This window comes from Bombina bombina, unplaced genomic scaffold, assembly GCF_027579735.1.
Source record: "Bombina bombina isolate aBomBom1 unplaced genomic scaffold, aBomBom1.pri scaffold_368, whole genome shotgun sequence".
Lineage (NCBI taxonomy): Eukaryota > Metazoa > Chordata > Amphibia > Anura > Bombinatoridae > Bombina > Bombina bombina.
Genome location: NW_026511248.1, coordinates 243,090 through 264,991, shown reverse-complemented (window position 1 = coordinate 264,991; position 21,902 = coordinate 243,090). Strand labels below are relative to the sequence as shown.

Here is a 21,902-nt window from a genome sequence, read left to right as displayed (position 1 = left end):
TTCTTCCTGCATGATCCGGTTCATCTCTACAGAGTTCAGGGATCTCAAGAGTCTTTTTTGAGGGAAGTAATCATACAGCAGAGCTGTGCTGATTGTATTGACTGTGATATAAAAAACGTTTATTTGTGTATTTTTTTTCTGCTGCCTGGGTTAGTTATCATTTGCTGAGGGGAACAATCCTTTGCTAAAACTGTATATTCTGACAAAGATTGATGCTATAACTTAATTATTTTATCTGTTATAATATTTTTCTGTGCTTCTTAAAGGCACAGTTCGTTTTCATATTATTTGTAAATTACTTTGAAAAGTATTTCCAAGTTGCTGTTTATTTGCTAGTGTGTTAAACATGTCTGATTCAGAGGAAGATATCTGTGCTATATGTGTTAATGCCAAAGTGGAGCCCAATAGAAATTTATGTACTAAATGTATTGATGCTACTTTAAAAAATAGTCAATCTGTACAAATTGAACATATTTCACCAAACAACGAGGGGAGAGTTATGCCGACTAACTCGCCTCACGTGTCAGTACCTGCATCTCCCGCTCAGGAGGTGCGTGATATTGTAGCGCCGAGTGCATCTGGGCGGCCATTACAAATCACATTACAAGATATGGCTACTGTTATGACTGAAGTTTTGGCTAAACTACCAGAACTAAGAGGTAAACGTGATCACTCTGGGATGAGAACAGAGTGCGCTGATAATGCAAGGGCCATGTCTGATACTGCGTCACAGTTTGCAGAACATGAAGACGGAGAGCTTCATTCTGTGGGTGACGGTTCTGATCCAAATAAACTGGACTCAGACATTTCAAATTTTAAATTTAAGCTTGAGAACCTCTGTGTGTTACTAGGGGAGGTATTAGCGGCTCTGAATGATTGTAACACAGTTGCAATCCCAGAAAAAATGTGTAGGTTGGATAAATATTTTGCGGTACCGACGAGTACTGACGTTTTTCCTATACCTAAGAGACTTACTGACATTGTTACTAAGGAGTGGGATAGACCCGGTGTGCCTTTCTCACCCCCTCCTATATTCAGAAAAATGTTTCCAATAGACGCCGCCACACGGGACTTATGGCAAATGGTCCCTAAGGTGGAGGGAGCAGTTTCTACTTTAGCTAAGCGTACCACTATCCCAGTGGAGGATAGCTGTGCTTTTTCAGATCCAATGGATAAAAAATTAGAGGGTTACCTTAAGAAAATGTTTGTTCAACAAGGGTTTATATTGCAACCTCTTGCATGTATTGCGCCTGTCACGGCTGCAGCAGCATTTTGGTTTGAGTCTCTGGAAGAGACACTTCAATCATCCACACTAGATGACATCACACACAAACTTAAATTCCTTAAGTTAGCTAATTCATTTATTTCAGATGCCGTAGTACATTTAACTAAACTTGCGGCTAAAAATTCAGGATTCGCCATTCAGGCACGCAGAGCTCTGTGGCTAAAATCCTGGTCAGCTGATGTTACGTCTAAATCTAAATTGCTTAATATTCCTTTCAAAGGGCAGACCTTATTCGGGCCCGGCTTGAAAGAGATTATTGATGACATTACAGGAGGTAAAGGTCATGCCCTGCCTCAGGACAAGGCCAAAGCCAAGGCTAGACAGTCCAATTTTCGTTCCTTTCGTAATTTCAAAGCAGGAGCAGCATCAACTTCCTCTGCACCAAAACAGGAAGGAGCTGTTGCTCGCTACAGACAAGGCTGGAAACCTAACCAGTCCTGGAACAGGGGCAAACAGGCCAGAAAACCTGCTGCTGCCCCTAAGACAGCATGAATTGAGGGCCCCCGATCCGGGACCAGATCTAGTGGGGGGCAGACTTTCCCTCTTCGCCCAGGCTTGGGCAAGAGATGTTCAGGATCCCTGGGCGTTAGAGATCATATCTCAGGGATACCTTCTGGACTTCAAATCCTCTCCCCCAAGAGGGAGATTTCATCTGTCAAGGTTGTCAACAAACCTAACAAAGAAGGAAGCGTTTCTACGCTGCGTACAAGATCTTTTATTAATGGGAGTGATCCATCCAGTTCCGCGGTTGGAACAAGGACAAGGGTTTTACTCAAATCTGTTTGTAGTTCCCAAAAAAGAGGGAACCTTCAGGCCAATCTTGGATTTAAAGATCCTAAACAAATTCCTAAGAGTTCCATCGTTCAAGATGGAAACTATTCGAACAATTTTGCCCATGATCCAAGAGGGTCAGTACTTGACCACAGTGGATTTAAAGGATGCTTACCTTCACATACCGATTCACAGAAGTCATTACCGGTATCTAAGGTTTGCCTTTTTAGACAGGCATTACCAGTTTGTAGCTCTTCCATTCGGACTGGCTACGGCTCCAAGAATCTTCACAAAGGTTCTGGGCACTCTTCTGGCGGTAGTAAGACCGCGAGGAATTTCAGTAGCTCCGTACTTAGACGACATACTGATACAAGCTTCAAGCTTTCAAACTGCCAAATCTCATACAGAGATAGTACTGGCATTTCTAAGGTCGCATGGATGGAAAGTGAACGAAGAGAAAAGTTCTCTCTTTCCACTCACAAGAGTTCCCTTCCTGGGGACTCTGATAGATTCTGTAGAAATGAAGATTTACCTGACAGAGGACAGGTTAACAAAACTTCAAAGTGCATGCCGTGTCCTTCATTCCATTCAAGAGACCAGAAATTCTCTTCTATGGTGGCTTTATCGGCCACATCTGTCCAGGGGAATGCCATTCAGCAGGCCAGACTGGTCAATTGTAACAACAGACGCCAGCCTACTAGGTTGGGGCGCTGTCTGGAATTCTCTGAAGGCTCAGGGACTATGGAATCAGGAGGAGAGTCTTCTTCCAATAAACATTCTGGAATTGAGAGCAGTCCTCAATGCTCTTCTGGCTTGGCCCCAGTTAGCAACTCGGGGGTTCATCAGGTTCCAGTCGGACAACATCACGACTGTAGCTTATATCAACCATCAGGGAGGGACAAGAAGCTCCCTAGCAATGATGGAAGTATCGAAGATAATTCGCTGGGCAGAGTCTCACTCTTGCCACCTGTCTGCAATCCACATCCCGGGAGTGGAGAACTGGGAGGCGGATTTCTTAAGTCGTTAGACTTTTCATCCGGGGGAGTGGGAACTTCATCCAGAGGTCTTTGCCCAAATACTTCGACGTTGGGGCAAACCAGAGATAGATCTCATGGCGTCTCGACAGAACGCCAAACTTCCGCGCTACGGGTCCAGATCCAGGGATCCGGGAGCGGTCCTGATAGATGCCTTGACAGCACCATGGACCTTCAGGATGGCTCATGTGTTTCCACCTTTCCCGATGCTTCCTCGATTGATTGCCAGAATCAAACAGGAGAAAGCATCAGTGATTCTAATAGCGCCTGCATGGCCACGCAGGACTTGGTATACAGATCTGGTGGACATGTCATTCTGTCCACCTTGGTCGTTACCTCTGAAACAGGACCTTCTGATTCAGGGTCCTTTCAAACATCAAAATCTAACTTCTCTGAAGCTGACTGCTTGGAAATTGAACGCTTGATCTTATCAAAGCGTGGTTTTTCTGAGTCAGTTATTGATACCTTAATACAGGCTAGGAAGCCTGTTACCAGAAAGATTTACCATAAAATATGGCGTAAATACCTATATTGGTGCGAATCCAAAGGTTACTCTTGGAGTAAGGTTAGGATTCCTAGGATATTGTCTTTTCTACAAGAAGGTTTAGAAAAGGGGTTATCCGCTAGTTCCTTAAAGGGACAGATCTCAGCTCTGTCCATTCTGTTACACAAGCGTCTGTCAGAAGTTCCAGACGTTCAGGCTTTTTGTCAGGCTTTGGCCAGGATTAAACCTGTGTTTAAAGCTGTGGCTCCACCATGGAGTTTAAACCTTGTTCTTAACGTTTTTCAGGGTGTTCCGTTTGAACCCCTTCATTCCATTGATATAAAGTTGTTATCTTGGAAAGTTCTATTTTTAATGGCTATTTCCTCGGCTCGAAGAGTCTCTGAGTTATCAGCCTTACATTGTGATTCTCCTTATTTGATTTTTCACTCGGATAAGGTAGTTCTGCGTACTAAGCCTGGGTTCTTACCTAAGGTAGTCACTAACAGGAATATCAATCAGGAGATTGTTGTTCCATCCTTGTGCCCAAATCCTTCTTCGAGGAAGGAACGTCTCTTGCACAATCTGGATGTAGTTCGTGCCCTTAAATTTTATTTACAGGCAACTAAAGATTTTCGACAAACGTCTTCCCTGTTTGTCGTTTACTCTGGTCAGAGGAGAGGTCAAAAAGCTTCTGCTACCTCTCTCTCTTTTTGGCTTCGTAGCATAATTCGTTTAGCTTATGAGACTGCTGGACAGCAGCCTCCTGAAAGAATTACAGCTCATTCCACTAGAGCTGTGGCTTCCACTTGGGCCTTTAAGAATGAGGCCTCTGTTGAACAGATTTGCAAGGCTGCAACTTGGTCTTCGCTTCATACTTTTTCCAAATTTTACAAATTTGACACTTTTGCTTCCTCGGAGGCTATTTTTGGGAGAAAGGTTCTTCAGGCAGTGGTTCCTTCTGTATAAAGAGCCTGCCTATCCCTCCCGTCATCCGTGTACTTTTGCTTTGGTATTGGTATCCCACAAGTAATGATGACCCGTGGACTGATCACACTTAACAGAAGAAAACATAATTTATGCTTACCTGATAAATTCCTTTCTTCTGTAGTGTGATCAGTCCACGGCCCGCCCTGTTTTTTAAGGCAGGTAAATATTTTTTAAATTATACTCCAGTCACCACTACACCCTTGGCTTCTCCTTTCTCGTTGGTCCTTGGTCGAATGACTGGAGGTGACGTAGAGGGGAGGAGCTATATAGCAACTCTGCTGGGTGAATCCTCTTGCACTTCCTGTAGGGGAGCAGTTAATATCCCACAAGTAATGATGACCCGTGGACTGATCACACTACAGAAGAAAGGAATTTATCAGGTAAGCATAAATTATGTTTTTTGTTAGTATGCCAAATACCATGCTCCTCATTGTGTACATGAATGTGTGATAGTAAAGGATGTTATATCTCAAATACATATAATACTGGTGTGTGGGATGTTACTCACCAGCATGATGCGCTGTGGTTGCAGCCCCTGAGTCACAAGCCCCTGGAAGTCCACGGACTGCTGTGATACTCAGGGACCTGCGTATCATCTCCTGCCAGGTGTTATACTCTATGTCCAGGGATGGACCACCAACTCTTCCCCTCTGGTGTATAGCTTCCTGCTTCCTTCTTTCACCCGCCTCTTGCAGTCATTCCACTGCTTTTTAAGGCCCTCAACAGTCCTCCTCTGCGGGGCCACACTGTTGATGGCATCCTCTACCGCCAACCTTGCTGTTTTTCGCCTTTTGGCACTGCCTTTGCCCTTCTCCTGCCCAAAGAGGGCACTGTAATTAGTCCATGATGGCCTGGACTAGGGCAACATTTTCATCAAGTGAGAAGTTGGGACATCTCAGCCTCTCATCCTCCATGGACACCTGGCTTTCTCCCTGTGATGTCCCTGGTGTGGGTTCCTCCCTATCCTCTCCCTCCTCCCCCCTTCTGTCCCCATGTGCACCCTCTGTCCCTTTCCTAGATGTGCCTGGTCTCTGGGGCTCTCGGGCATCTCCGCTCCCATCATCCCTTCTAGCTCTCCCTCTCCCCACTCCACTTACTCCCTGACGGGGACCCCACTACTCCTCCTGTCCTCTACAATACTCCTCTCCCTGCCACTCCTCTCCCCTCCGCCCTGCCATCCTCACACTAAATCACACTACACACACTCACTCCCAGTTCAATCACACACAATCACAACCAAACACAATCACACTGTAAAATTCAAATAAAATGTGTGAGGTGTTAGAAAAAAAAGTGTGGTGTATTTGTGTATGTATGTATGCAAAATGTGTGCAATATGTAAAATTATGTGTAAGTGTACAAGCTTATCCAAACTACAATGCGACCTAACTCCTCTTTTTGCGCGCCTCTCTCTACTCTGACTAATCCTCCACTCCACTGTAGTGTGCTGTAGCTCAACGAACCATCCAAACACACTGAAGAAAATGGCGGCTGCGCATGGGTTTATATATGAACTTTGAATAGCGTAATTATGTGTCACATTTTTATATGAACTCGCGGTTCACTTTTAAGAATGTTAGCCTAATTTGCATAAAACTACTCTTTATTGAGACTTTCCGTGGACAAAATACTGGCGTAAGTTACTTGCGACGACTAAAATGTGTATTTGCGCACATTTCGGAAGATCGCCAGTTTGTCCTACTTACGCCAGATAAGCATCTAACAGCGCAGTATATGAAATAACCCAATGTGCGAGGTGAAATTTACGGCGGCGCGGGTTCCCACGCTTGCGCCGAAACCTGCGCAGTATATTTGATCGCGCCCATGATTTGTGGGCTCAGACCTGACTTGGGACCCAGTACCCCTAGGCAACTTTACTCCAAAAAGATTTAAGAAGACTCAGGGATGAGAATTACCTCTGTTATGTGCTTTCCAGAACCCTAGTGGGTAATTTAACAGCCATAACTGCCCTCAGGCATTGCAGGGACCGATCCCTAGCCTCCCCCTAAGGGGTTACAGGTATATCTGCAGTATCCTCTGCAGTATAGTTACTTGCACTGGATGGGCTCTCTACTGGATCAGCAACCTGTGAGGGAGAAAGCCCTCAGCATGCTAGAAAGACACAGTGGAAGGGTGCTTCAGACCAGGTAAGTAACTCATGCACTACCCAGCCCAGGAGCTATACAATAGTACTCTCCTTTCAGGTACTACATAGCTGGGGGGTCACATGATGAGATTTACCTATGTGTTTAACATGGGAATTTAGGGGAATGAGGCACAGTATAGTTCTTATCTAGCATCCTTAAGATTCCATAGCAGCTCAGTTTACCTTTTTTTTTTTTTATTAAATATTTTTTTTATTGAGGTAGTCAAAACAATCACAAAACAGTTACATATTGAAGGGTATCATCACAGTTACAATAAAGCAAGACAAATTGGATACATAGTTCAATACAACAGTTATTAGTAAATCAGTTCCTGCTTAACTAGCTCGAAAGATTGCCCTTCATCGTACCACCTCAATTTTATTACTATAATTTCACAGTGTCATCAATACTAAAGAGATCCACCCAAGGGACCTGAAAACTGGGGTATAGCTGAAGACACATCATTAATATCTTGAAAAGTCATTAACACCAAATATAGAGTTAGGGAAACAGCATGCGTAGTTTTCTCATGTTTAGACATAAACAGCTATACTAGCAATAAGTTGAGAATAGTAAACATTATAAAATATGTAACAGTGAGATATATGAAATACAAATATTATTATAATGTTTTTAAAAAGAGAACCCGAAGAACTTCAAAAGGATCGCTACTGGATCCTGACACCTTTTTAAAAGAGAGGGAAAAAACAAAAAAAACAAGAGGGGGGAGGGAAGGGGAGAGAGATGGACTATGGTATAGTTGGATAGGGAGAATGAAAAGGGATGGCCCGTCGGAGGTCAAGGAGGGGAGCAGGAGTCGGTCAGTCAGTAGCCTTATCCTGGCATAAAACATCATCCCTGTATTCATTTAGTTTAAACAGTCAAGTCAGGGTTTAAGTTACTCCTCTTGTATTCGTCCCATAAGTACCAGACTGAACAATAAAGGTTGTAACGTCCCTCAACTCTAAGTGAGTATTCTTCCATTTTCTAAATATAGTCAAGGGTTTCAAGTACTGATGCCAGTGTTAAAGGGGAGTCCCTAGCCCATTGTCTAGCTATCACTAGCTTAGCAGCCAGGAGGATGATAACACACAGTGATCTTGCTGGGGTTGGAAGCTCCTGTAATCCCAGGTGGAAGAGTGCTGTGTCTCCTGTGAGTCGCCTCACCAGGTGCAACTGTATTAATAAGTCTGTTACCTGAGCCCAGAAGTTCCCTAGCTTAGGGCAATCCCACCAGACATGCAGGTGAGTGCCTCTCTGTACACATCCTCTCCAACATTCTGCCGATCTTAGAGGAAAGATTATATGCAATCTGGTCGGGACCCAATGTCATCTGAGTAGTATTTTAATGTATAGTTCAAACAGATTAGAGCAGCAAACTGCAGCGTTGACGTCCTGGAGAGCACTCTGCCAGACCCCGTCATAATACACCACTCCCAGATCCCTCTCCCAGTCCCTGGTGGATTGTGTTTTAACAAAACTGTGGGGAGTCAAGTAATAGCTTATAGTGGAATGAAAGAGTACCCCGAAGAGATCTGCCCGCCACCCATCTTCTTTCCCATTGAGTAAGAGAGCGGGTGCCTGACCAATGTCAATCTAAGATGTTCAAATTGTAGGCCCTTAGGAAAGTCTTCTAGTGGGTAATCATGAGGTGGTAGCACAAGGGTATCACCCCTGTAGTTTACAATTTTTTACCTCAAAAACCTTATATATTTTTCTACAAATGAATACTTTCTCTTTAATAGAGCCAGTAACTGTTATCAGTTAAATCTCTCACATTGCAGTTGAGCAGGAGGACACAGGGGCCTTAGGGAAAGTGTTTTTTTTTTTTGTTTGTTTGTTTTTTTCTCACAATTTGACATTTTGACAGTTTATTTCAAAATACTGCACAAGCCTTGGGCCTACATATTGTTATGGTGATAAGACCTACCCCCTAGGTAGGGGATAGGTCTATATTCACAAAGGTTCTGGGTACCCATTTGTCTGTGATCAGGTCTCAGTGTATTGCAGTGTTTCCATACCTGGGCAACATCTTGTTTCAAGCTCCATCTTTTACTTTAGCAGAATCTCACACCATGGATGGAGGATCAATTTTCTAAAAAGTTCTTTGGTTACTGGAACAAAAGCAACTTTTTGACTTTTCAAATAGATTCAGTCTTCATGAGCCTTTCTCTAACAGAGCAGAAAAGGTTAAAATTGGTGTCAGCTTGTCTGAACTTTCAGTCTCTCTCTTTTCCATTGGTTGCTCTTTGTATGGAATTACTATTTGCACATTTTCACATGAGGCCTCTTCAGTTTTGTATGTTGCATCAATGGTGCAGAGATTATACTCTGCTGTCTCAAAGGATATTTTTGCATCCCAGTACAAGTCAGTCTCTAACTTGGTGGCTGGATCATCAGTTTATTATTCTGGGGGCTTCTTTTGCTCATCCCACCTGAACTGTGATTAATACGCATGCAAGTCTCTCAGGTTGGGTATTTTTTGGCCAGCTGATAATAGGCCTTCTTAATTTCTTTTTGGCTGACGTTCCTCGGGATTCCTAATACCTGGTAAAAATCTGTCTTATTGTAGGATGTGCTGCTGATGTGGAACTGGGAGAAGTGCTTGGAAGGACCCCCTGGCGGGCCACGTGCAGTAGTCCGCAATGCCAACAGCAAAGCCCCCTCAGCTCTGGGCCATCAGTGTCTCCCAGAAACCAGGTGTCACCGGGTCCTGGACACCACAACAAAAACCAACGCGAGGAACAGTGAGCCGCCATCTTGCCCAGAAAACCATCTTAAAGGGCATCTTTTTGAAAGCTTTACTTATTGATAAGCAAAAAAACAGTTGGTAGTTCAGATTGAAGATCACAGAGACAGCAAGTTTGTACACAGGCCTTATGTAAATCACTTAAGTCCAAAACAAGGCTCAGAATACTCTTAGTAGTTTGCAGTTACTAAGTCAAATAGGCACTGGTGCTTGAATTGAACAGTAAATGGTGAGGTTGACACAGAATACCTGATATGTGAAGCTGGTTTGAAGAAGGCTTTCACCGGTAAGGTAGACACAGGTTTCTCAACAGGCACAGGATACCCAGTGGGTACTGTTGGTGAGACAGGGGTTTCTCTCATGCTAAAATTGAAACCTTGATTGAGGCTCATAAGCCTGTAACTAGGAAAATCTATCACAAGGTTTGGAAGGCGTAGATCATGGTTTTTCTGGGCATTCTTTTAGAATTCCTAGGATTTTGCAGTTCCCTTAGGATGGTCTGGATAAGGGCCTATCTGCCAGTTCTCTGAAGGGTCAGAGTTCTGCTGTTTCAGTATTGGAAAGTTTCTAATCTTCCTGATGTTCATGATTTTGTTCAGGCTCTGGTCCGTATTAAACCTGTAATCAAGACAATTTCTCCTCCATCGAATCTTAACTTGGTCTTAAAGGGACACTGAGCACAATTTTGTTCTTTCATGATTCAGATAGAGCATGCAATTTTAAGCAACTTTCTAATTTAATCCGATTATCAATTTTTCTTCGTTCTCTTGCTATCTTTATTTGAAAATCATGAATGTAAGTCTTAGCAGCCAGCCCATTTTAGGTTCAGTACCATGGATAGCGCTTGCTTATTGGAGGCTGACATTTACCCACTAATAAGCAAGAATAACCCAGGTTCTCAACCAAAAATGGTCCAGCTCCTATGCATCACATTCCTGCTTTTTAAATAAAGATATCAAGAGAACAAAGAAAAATTGATTATAGGAGTAAATTAGAAAGTTGCTTAAAATTGCATGTTCTATCTGAATCATTAAAGTGAATGTAAATTTTGATGCTAAAGTGCCCTGTTTTTATAAATTAGATTAAAAACCGAGGCACTTTAATTCATCAAAATTTACATTTCACTCGTGCTGTGAAAAAAAACTTACCTTTTAATCTTGACAAGAGCTCCAGCTTCCTCCACCCGTCGCAAGGCCTCTTCCTGGGTCTAAACTGGGTCTAAATGCTCCAATCACGGCATTGAATCAGACACTGATTCTCCCAGGGGGGAAGCCGTGATTGGAGGATGACCTATCCATCATTTCTGACATCAGAAATGGCTTGCGACGACCGGAGGAAGCTGAAGCTGCTGTCAAGTTTAAAAGGTAAGTATTTCTTCACAATGAGTGAAATCTAAATTTTGATGAATTAAAGTGCCCCTGTTTTTAATTGAATGTTTAAAAACCGGGCAATTTAGCATAAAAATTTACATTCACTTTAAATAATAAAATTGTTTAGTGTCCCTTTAAGGGTTTGTAGGCTCCTTCTCTTGAACCATTGCTTAAAGGGACAGTGTAGTCCAAAATAAACTTTCCTGATTCAGATAGAGAATGTAATTTTAAACAATTTTCCTATTTACTTTTATCACCAATTTTGCTTTGTTCTCTTGGTATTCTTAGTTGAAAGCTAAACCTAGGAGGTTCATTTGCTAATTTCTAAGGCCGCATCTTCTCTCAGGGCATTTTGACAGATTTGCACCACTAGAGGGTGTTAGTTCATGTGTGTCATATAGATAACACTGTGCTCACGCACGTGGCGTTCAGGTGAGCCAGCTCTGATTGGCTAAAATGTATGTCTGTCAAAAGAACTGAAATAAGGGGGCAGTTTGCAAAGGGTTAGATAGAAGATCATCACAGAGGTAAAAAGTGTATTTATATAACTGTTCGTTGTGCAAAGCTAGGGAATGGGTAATAAAGGGATTATCTATCTTTTTAAACAATAAAAATTCTGGTGTAGACTGTCCCTTTAAGGTGAATATTAAACTGCTTTCTTGGAAAGTGTTATTTCTTTTGGCTATCTTCTGCTAGAAGAGTTTCTGAATATTCTGCATTTTCTTGTGATCCTCCTTATCTGATTTTTCATCAGGATAAGGCAGTTTATATAGACTTCTTTTGATTTTTTTTTGCCTAAGGTTGTTTCTTCAGATAACATTAGCAGAGAGATTGTTGATGCTTCTTTGTGTCCTAATCCTAAGAATGCTTTAGAAAGATCTTTGAAAGTTGTTAGTGCATTGAAATATTACATTGATGCTACTAAGAACTTTAGACAAACTTCTAGTTTGTTCATTTATTTTTCTGGTCCTAGGAAGGGTCAGATAGTTTCTGCTGTTACTTTCTCTTGGTTGAAACTTTTGATTCACAAGGCTTACTTGGAGGCAGGTCAGCCTCCACCTCAGCCGATTACTGCTCATTCTACAAGGTTAGTTGCCACTACTTGGGCTTTCAAGAAGGAGGCTTCAGTTGACCAGATTTGCAAGGCAGCTACTTGGTCTTCTTTGCATACTTTTACAAAAGTCTACCATTTTGATATTTTTGCTTCTTCTGAAGCAGCCTTTAGTAGGATGGTTTTTAGGGCAGCTGTCTCATTTTTCTATTTTTGCGTGTTTGATTTATTTTAAGTACATTAAAGAGAACATTTTTATTATTGGGGGTGTGGATTTCATTTCTCAGTAAAAAAGATGTTGTTTTTTTAATCTCTCCCTTTTATATTAGCACATCTTTCTCCAACATTGGTGTGTCCGGTCCACGGCGTCATCCTTACTTGTGGGATATTCTCTTCCCCAACAGGAAATGGCAAAGAGTCCCAGCAAAGCTGGCCATATAGTCCCTCCTAGGCTCCGCCCACCCCAGTCATTCTCTTTGCCGTTGCACAGGTAACATCTCCACGGAGATGGTTAAGAGTTTTTTGGTGTTTAAATGTAGTTTTTATTCTTCTATCAAGTGTTTGTTATTTTAAAATAGTGCTGGTATGTACTATTTACTCTGAAACAGAAAAGGATGAAGATTTCTGTTTGTGAGAGGAAGATGATTTTAGCAGACAGTAACTAAAATCGATTGCTGTTTCCACATAGGACTGTTGAGATGAAGTAACTTCAGTTGGGGGAAACAGTTAGCAGACTTTTCTGCTTAAGGTATGACTAGCCATATTTCTAACAAGACCATGTAATGCTGGAAGGCTGTCATTCCCCCTCATGGGGACCGGTAAGCCATTTTCTTAGTCAAACAAACAGAATAAAGGGCTTATTATGGGCTAAAAAACTGGTAGACATTTTTATGGGCTAAATTGATTGCTTTATTTGGGCATATTATTCAGATTTAGGCTGACAATTTGCATTTATAATCTTGGGGAACGTTTATATAACGGCAGGCACTGTGTTAGACACCTTTTCCAGTCAGGGGGCCTTTCTAGTTATAGACTGAGCCTCATTTTCGCGCCATTACTGCGCAGTTGTTTTTTGAGAGCAGGGCATGCAGATGCATGTGTGAGGATCTAAAAATTACTGGAAAAGCTTCTAGAAGGCGTCAATTGGTATCGTATTCCCCTCTGGGCTTGGTTGGGTCTCAGCGTTATTTTAAGGGTTAAAGCTCTGAAATTTGGTGTGCAATACTTTTAATGCTTTAAGACACTGTGGTGAAATTTTGGTAATTTTTGAACAATTCCTTCATACTTTTTCACATATTCAGTAATAAAGTGTTTTCTGTTTAAAATTTAAAGAGACAGTAACGGTTTTGTTTTAAAACGTTTTTTGTGCTTTGTTGACAAGTTTAAGCCTGTTTAACATGTCTGTACCTTCAGATAAGCTATGTTCTATATGTATGAAAGCCAATGTGTCTCCCCATTTAAATTTATGTGATAATTGTGCCATAGCGTCCAAACAAAGTAAGGACAGTACTGCCACAGATAATGAAATTGCCCAAGATGATTCCTCAGATGAGGGGAGTAAACATGATACTACATCATCTCCTACTGTGTCTACACCAGTTTTGCCCACGCAGGAGGCCCCTAGTACATCTAGTGCGCCAATGCTTATTACCATGCAACAATTAACGGCTGTAATGGATAACTCCATAGCAAATATTTTATCCAAAATGCCTACTTATCAGAGAAAGCGCGATTGCTCTGTTTTAAACACTGAAGAGCTGATGATAATTGTTCTGTCATACCCTCACACCAATCTGAAGGGGCCATGAGGGAGGTTTTGTCAGATGGAGAAATCTCAGATTCAGGAAAAATTTCTCATCAAGCTGAACCTGATGTTGTGACATTTAAATTTAAATTAGAACATCTCCGCGCACTGCTTAAGGAGGTGTTATCTACTCTGGATGATTGTGACAACTTGGTCATTCCAGAGAAATTATGCAAGATGGACAAGTTCCTAGAGGTTCCGGTGCACCCCGACGCTTTTCCTATACCCAAGCGGGTGGCGGACATAGTAAATAAGGAGTGGGAAAAGCCCGGCATACCTTTTGTTCCCCCCCCGCTATATTTAAGAAATTATTTCCTATGGTCGACCCCAGAAAGGACTTATGGCAGACAGTCCCTAAGGTCGAGGGAGCAGTTTCTACTCTAAACAAACGCACTACTATTCCTATCGAAGATAGTTGTGCTTTCAAAGATCCTATGGATAAAAAATTGGAAGGTTTGCTTAAAAAGATTTTTGTACAGCAAGGTTACCTTCTACAACCAATTCCGTGCATTGTTCCTGTCACTACAGCAGCGTGGTTCTGGTTCGAGGAACTAAAAAAGTCGCTCAGTAGAGAGACTCCATATGAGGAGGTTATGGACAGAGTTCACGCACTTAAATTGGCTAACTCTTTTATTTTAGATGCCGCTTTGCAATTAGCTATATTAGCGGCGAAAAATTCAGGGTTTGCTATCGTGGCGCGCAGAGCGCTTTGGCTAAAGTCTTGGTCAGCGGATGTGTCATCCAAGACAAAATTACTTAACATCCCTTTCAAAGGTAAAACTTTATTTGGACCAGAATTGAAAGAGATTATTTCAGACATCACTGGGGGAAAGGGCCACGCCCTTCCACAGGATAGGTCTTTTAAGGCTAAAAATAAGTCTAATTTTCGTCCCTTTCGCAGGAATGGAGCGGCCTCTAATTCTGCATCCTCTAAGCAAGAGGGTAATGCCTCACAACCCAAACCAGCCTGGAAACCGATGCAAGGCTGGAACAAGGGTAAGCAGGCCAAGAAGCCCGCCACTGCTAACAAAACAGCATGAAGGAGTAGCCCCCGATCCGGGACCGGATCTAGTGGGGGGCAGACTCTCTCTCTTTGCTCAGGCTTGGGCAAGAGATGTTCAGGATCCTTGGGCGCTAGAAATAGTTTCTCAAGGTTATCTCCTGGAATTCAAGGAACTACCCCCAAGGGGAAGGTTCCACATGTCTCACTTATCCTCAAACCAAATAAAGAGACAGGCATTCTTACATTGTGTAGAAGACCTGTTAAAGATGGGAGTGATACACCCAGTTCCGATAAAGGAACAAGGAATGGGATTTTATTCCAATCTGTTCGTAGTTCCCAAAAAAGAGGGAACTTTCAGACCAATTTTGGATTTGAAGATCCTAAACAAATTTCTCAGGGTACCATCGTTCAAGATGGAAACCATTCGAATGATTCTACCCACTATCCAGGAAAGTCAATTTATGACTACCGTGGATCTAAAGGATGCGTACCTACATATTCCTATCCACAAAGAACATCATCAGTTCCTAAGGTTCGCTTTTCTGGACAAGCATTACCAGTTTGTGGCCCTCCCATTCGGGTTAGCCACTGCTCCAAGGATTTTCACAAAGGTGCTGGGGTCCCTTCTCGCGGTTCTAAGACAGAGGGGCATTGCAGTAGTACCTTATTTGGACGACATTCTAATACAAGCGTCGTCCCTGTCAAAAGCAAAGGCTCATACGGACATCGTTCTAGCCTTTCTCAGATCTCACGGATGGAAGGTGAACATAGAAAAAAGTTCTCTGTCTCCGTCGACAAGAGTTCCCTTCTTGGGAACAATAATAGATTCCTTAGAAATGAGGATTTTTCTGACAGAGGTCAGAAAATCAAAACTTCTAAGCTCTTGTCAAGTGCTTCATTCTGTTCCTCGTCCTTCCATAGCGCAGTGCATGGAAGTAGTAGGATTGATGGTTGCAACAATGGACATAGTTCCTTTTGCACGAATTCATCTAAGACCATTACAACTGTGCATGCTCAAACAGTGGAATGGGGATTATACAGACTTTTCTCCAATGATTCAAGTAGATCAAAAGACCAGAGATTCACTCCGTTGGTGGCTGACCCTGGACCATCTGTCCCAGGGAATGAGCTTCCGCAGACCAGAGTGGGTCATTGTCACGACCGACGCCAGCCTAGTGGGCTGGGGCGCGGTCTGGGAATCCCTGAAAGCTCAGGGTCTATGGTCTCGGGAAGAGTCTCTTCTCCCGATAAACATTCTGGAACTGAGAACGATATTCAATGCTCTCAGAGCTTGGCCTCAACTACCTAATTCATAAGGTTCCAATCAGACAACATGACGACCGTTGCATATATCAATCATCAGGGGGGAACGAGGAGTTCCCTGGCGATGAAAGAAGTGACCAAAATAATTCAATGGGCGGAGGATCACTCCTGCCACTTGTCTGCGATCCACATCCCAGGAGTGGAAAACTAGGAGGCGGATTTTCTGAGTCGTCAGACATTCCATCCGGGGGAGTGGGAACTCCATCCGGAGATCTTTGCCCAAATAACTCAATTATGGGGCATTCCAGACATGGATCTGATGGCGTCTCGTCAGAACTTCAAGGTTCCTTGCTACGGGTCCAGATCCAGGGATCCCAAGGCGACTCTAGTAGATGCACTAGTAGCACCTTGGACCTTCAACCTAGCTTATGTATTTCCACCGTTTCCTCTCATTCCCAGGCTGGTAGCCAGGATCAATCAGGAGAGGGCCTCGGTGATCTTGATAGCTCCTGCGTGGCCACGCAGGACTTGGTATGCAGACCTGGTGAATATGTCATCGGCTCCACCATGGAAGCTACCTTTGAGACAGGACCTTCTTGTTCAGGGTCCATTCGAACATCCAAATCTGGTCTCCCTCCAGCTGACGGCTTGGAGATTGAACGCTTGATTCTATCGAAGCGTGGGTTTTCAGATTCTGTAATAGATACTCTGGTTCAGGCCAGAAAACCTGTAACTAGAAAAATTTACCATAAAATATGGAAAAAATATATCTGTTGGTGTGAATCCAAAGGATTCCCATGGAATAAGATAAAAATTCCTAAGATTCTCTCCTTTCTACAAGAAGGTTTGGAGAAAGGATTATCTGCAAGTTCTCTAAAGGGACAGATCTCTGCTTTATCTGTCTTACTACACAAAAGACTGGCAGCTGTGCCAGATGTTCAAGCATTTGTTCAAGCTCTGGTTAGGATCAAGCCTGTTTACAGACCTTTGACTCCTCCCTGGAGTCTAAATCTAGTTCTTTCAGTTCTTTAAGGGGTTCCGTTTGAACCTTTACATTCCATAGATATTAAGTTACTATCTTGGAAAGTTTTGTTTTTGGTTGCAATTTCTTCTGCTAGAAGAGTTTCAGAGTTATCTGCTCTGCAGTGTTCTCCGCCCTATCTGGTGTTCCATGCAGATAAGGTGGTTTTGCGTACTAAGCCTGGTTTTCTTCCTAAAGTTGTTTCTAACAAAAATATTAACCAGGAGATAGTTGTACCTTCTTTGTGTCCGAATCCAGTTTCAAAGAAGGAACGTTTGTTACACAATTTGGACGTAGTCCGTGCTCTAAAATTCTATTTAGAGGCTACTAAAGATTTCAGACAAACATCTTCCTTGTTTGTTGTTTATTCTGGTAAAAGGAGAGGTCAAAAAGCGACTTCTACCTCTCTTTCCTTTTGGCTTAAAAGCATCATCCGATTGGCTTATGAGACTGCCGGACGGCAGCCTCCTGAAAGAATCACAGCTCACTCCACTAGGGCTGTGGCTTCCACATGGGCCTTCAAGAACGAGGCTTCTGTTGACCAGATATGTAAGGCAGCGACTTGGTCTTCACTGCACACTTTTGCCAAATTTTACAAATTTGATACTTTTGCTTCTTCGGAGGCTATTTTTGGGAGAAAGGTTTTGCAAGCTGTGGTGCCTTCCGTTTAGGTAACCTGATTTGCTCCCTCCCTTCATCCGTGTCCTAAAGCTTTGGTATTGGTTCCCACAAGTAAGGATGACGCCGTGGACCGGACACACCAATGTTGGAGAAAACAGAATTTATGCTTACCTGATAAATTACTTTCTCCAACGGTGTGTCCGGTCCACGGCCCGCCCTGGTTTTTTAATCAGGTCTGATGAATTATTTTCTCTAACTACAGTCACCACGGTACCATATGGTTTCTCCTATATATATTTCCTCCTGTCCGTCGGTCGAATGACTGGGGTGGGCGGAGCCTAGGAGGGACTATATGGCCAGCTTTGCTGGGACTCTTTGCCATTTCCTGTTGGGGAAGAGAATATCCCACAAGTAAGGATGACGCCGTGGACCGGACACACCGTTGGAGAAAGTAATTTATCAGGTAAGCATAAATTCTGTTTTTTCTCTGCTCCTTTTATGGCTCCTATTCCTTTTTTTTACCTCACTTTGCTTGGATATACATTAGACTGAGGTATGTGTGAGGCGGGAGGGGTTTTATAGAGCTCTTGGAGTTTGGTAATCTTTGCCTCCTCCTAGTGGCAGAGAAGAGTAATTCCCAGGAGTAATGAATCATGGACTCTCACCACCATGAAATAAATGAATTTACCAGGTAAGCATAAATTATATTTTTCTATAGATTTACATTTTCTTTGTCCTTTTAAACCAAAACATAATGACTGGGTTTATATATAAAATTATGTTTTGTTTTGCAGAAGTTACATTTTAGTTCATATTCCTCAGTTCTTTAGAAGACTTTCTAAAAAGTCAAGTAGCGTGCACAGAAAATATACAGGTAGTGGCTGTGCTCTGGCATACTAGAATATGAAGACCAGATTCTGCACTCTGTGGTGGGTGCCTGCAATTAGTCTACTGTAATGTGTACTTCAATGTCGCCGTCCTACTAAATCATTTTGTTGTATCCTGCGTAATGTAGAGCAGTGTATAGTATAAAACAGGCTAGTTTGCATGGTGAATTGTCCTCCAGTTACAGGTTCATTTCTTTACTTGCTGCCCTGGTATGTTTCTTCACTATGGAGTTAATGGGATGGGGAAATATTGCTCATTAACAACACACCTGTGCGACTTACATTTCCTTCTATCACCCCTCTTTATTGTACCCCTACCCCCTTTCTTTCTATCTCTAGCTCTGCAGCTCTCGCCTATCCTATCAGCCGATTGCGTTTGGAACGGGATCCTCGGAAATGGGTTACCCAGTGGCCTTAGCTGCTGGAGTGAGTGCATCTCATCCACACCAGGTACTCCTTGAGAAAAGGAGGAGCCCCCGCTAATAATCATGCAATGAAAAGAATGTAGACTTTCGTATATAGCTCTATTATTAAAGGGTTATGCGAGTCAATATTGAACCTTTGTTGCTATTTTAAAAAATAATTATTTACTTCCACTATCAGATTTACCTAGTTCTCTTAGTATCATTTATTAAAGAAATGTGCATGTGTCTTGAGTGCTATTTGGCATTCTTGACCCTACCAAGGTATGCCCTTCAACTAAGAATACCAAGTCAATTTTATAATAGGGGTACATTTTAAAGTTGTCGTTTTTTTTGGGGGGTGGGTGCATGCTTTGTTTAAATCATGTAAGTTTAATTTTTATTTTAACACTTATGCCTCATTCTCTAATTTTTCTCTTCTCTATGAGTTACTGTTTAAATACATAAACTTCATCTGTGTTTGGTTAGCAGTATCATAAATATTTCTGATTTGGCTGTAAAACCATTTTCCCAGCTTTGGATGTATTGAAGGACCTCCCCATTAAATGTAATTTGTCGGACTCCCCTGTACAGTATTGCAGCCTACAGCAATCACTGGGCAGTGTTAGTAGTCGGAACAGTATCCGTAATTGTAGAGAACCTTTCAGTGCACAGAGGAACATTGTCATTGGCTGTTGGATTTTGTATTTTGAAAATATGATAATGAAAATGGTCTTTCTGGCATGTAGTCGCTTATTTCTTTTCTCATTCCTAGATGATGATGCCAGGAAAGGAGGGTGGGCTGCCTACCATTAGTGCCCAACCTGCACATGGTACTCAGGCTGAACATGAACGAGCACTTCCAGCATCTCCATACAATGTAGCAGGCACCACCTCCAGCAGGTAAGAATCCTTTGTGCAAGAAAGCTATGGCGACCCAGCTAAAACCTAGCAGTTTACCATACCTGTATGTAATCTCCCACAGTGAGGATGCCGATACACCTTCAGGCAGTAGCACAGCCGCAAGGAGCAGCTCTCCAAACAAGTCGCCTCACGTACTTTTCACTAGGAAAGTCGGGGCCTTTGTGGACAAACCCTCCCCCCAGGTTAGTGGAGAAAACTAGCGCTCGAAAACATTTTTGCAAAACTACTGACATCTAGTACTCAAGACACGTGAACGCTACCTACCTAGGTATTCCAAGAATAATATAAATTAGTAGGGTCTCATGACTTCTCTGGATATGTAAATGTGCTCAACAAGTAATTATTTTTTGTAACCACATTTAAGGTGGATGCTTTTTTACCTCAATACAAACATTTTAGTGTCCGGCTTAGGGGTCCTTACCAGCAGCCAGAAATTATGTTGATCAATCTCATTAAGAAAGAAACACTTTTTTTTTTTCCCCACTCATGCTGTTTTTTAAACTCTTGCTTGAATTGCGCAACAAATGTTTTAAAGGAGCCATGTACATAATAGAGTGAAAAAGTGAGACATTATGTGCGTCATTTCCCTCTTATTACCTAGAACCAATAGTGGAAACACATTTTGCTGAGGAACGCCTGAATTATTTAACTCAAATCTAAATATTTAAATTCAGATTAAAAAGGGTTTAACGCCAGAGTCGTCGTCTCTCAATCAAATGTGAAAAAAATGTGCTATTCCTGTTTTCAGTTCGCTCTCTTCCGGCCAAAATTGGAATCGAAATGGTTGCATTTCAGTTTTGAATAGAAGCATTTTTGTAATATACATGTATTAGCAAAAATGCTTCTAATAAAAGCTATAGCTGTTTCAAAAGTGTATTTAAGTATGCACCGTGCACCAGCATTTTAAATACAGAACTTACCCAGAGAGCCTAAGGTGCTTGTACCATCTGGTAATTACTCAATTTGTTAATTGCTAACATGATTCAAGCCCCACTGGCATTCCGAGCAGCTGCATTATCTGAGCAGCTGCACTGAGTATATCTAGTTATGCTTCACATGCACGTGCAGAGAAAAATGTTCACACTACAACAGTGATAACTTTTAATAGAAGCATTTTTGCCAAGACATGTATATCGCAAATAGGTTTTGTGACAGACACCGGGGTGATCCCGGGGGAGTGGCGGCCCTTCCAGAGTGTTGGTGGAAAGCCCTCGGTCTCCAAATGCCACAGTCCAAAAAGCGACAGGATCCGTTGCTGGGGCCCGGAGCGGCAGTTGATCAAACGTGCACCGGAGAAATCATGGGAAGTAGGGGGGTCCGAAACCCCAAGTTCCCTACAAACCACAAAACAAGCAATAGGAAGAGTCTGAGAGATTGCGTAAGCCATGAAAGGGCCAAATCTGAAGTAAAAAGGAGTTAGCCAGGTAGTAGGTGGGGTGGGAGTAGCCTTGGCAGCCTGGTATTCGTGACAGGTTTCTATTCAAAGATGTAATTCATCTATGTGCATTCAAATTTTGACCAGAATGTCCCTATAATTCTAAACATAAATTCTTTGCCCGCTTAATACACCATCTGCACGTAACTAAACACATGACAGCATCACCTTACCTAGGAGCTCTTCATTTAACAACTAAAGGTACAAAATATTTTTGGGAGAGTTTTCACATTTGAGTGAGAAAATAAAACTAGCAGATTTTTTTATATATACACCACACGTACAAATACCCTAAATAAGCTGTAAGATGTTCTATAAGTATTGGTCATTTTTTATGGGCTTCAACACATGACTATCGCCTCCCACTTGCTCTGTGCCTACAACCTACAATCTATATTTCACTGTTTATTTGCTAGTTTTCAGTATGTCCAACCATTGCTGTATGTATCATTCATTCAATTCAGTGGCTGCGTCTGGTAGTCTGTTTGATTCTTTGTATTTGATATATCTGCCTGTGTCTGTCTGTATTCACCCATTCATTTGTCTATCTGTGTCTCTTTGTCCATTAAAGGGACATTAAACTTCAAAATTAAATCCCCATAAGTGTTTAATTAAAGAAAATGACACGGCATTAAAATGTACATTCATTATTTGTTTTATCTGCT

At 42.2% G+C, this 21,902-nt stretch overlaps 1 protein-coding gene across 7 annotated transcripts in view; it reads left to right on the top strand.

The window, feature by feature from the left end:
• Positions 1-21,902, top strand: part of ATG13 (autophagy related 13) — a 177,307-nt gene that overhangs the window by 73,798 nt on the left and 81,607 nt on the right. For 4 of the 7 annotated variants that reach the window (XM_053696497.1, XM_053696498.1, XM_053696496.1 and 1 more), the window contains 3 exons: positions 18,817-18,927; positions 19,654-19,781; positions 19,864-19,984. In XM_053696497.1, coding sequence (XP_053552472.1) covers positions 18,817-18,927; positions 19,654-19,781; positions 19,864-19,984 — 360 coding nt within the window. The remainder of the gene's footprint in view (positions 1-18,816; positions 18,928-19,653; positions 19,782-19,863; positions 19,985-21,902) is intronic. The other 3 variants (XM_053696500.1, XM_053696501.1, XM_053696502.1) reach the window with 1 other exon arrangement.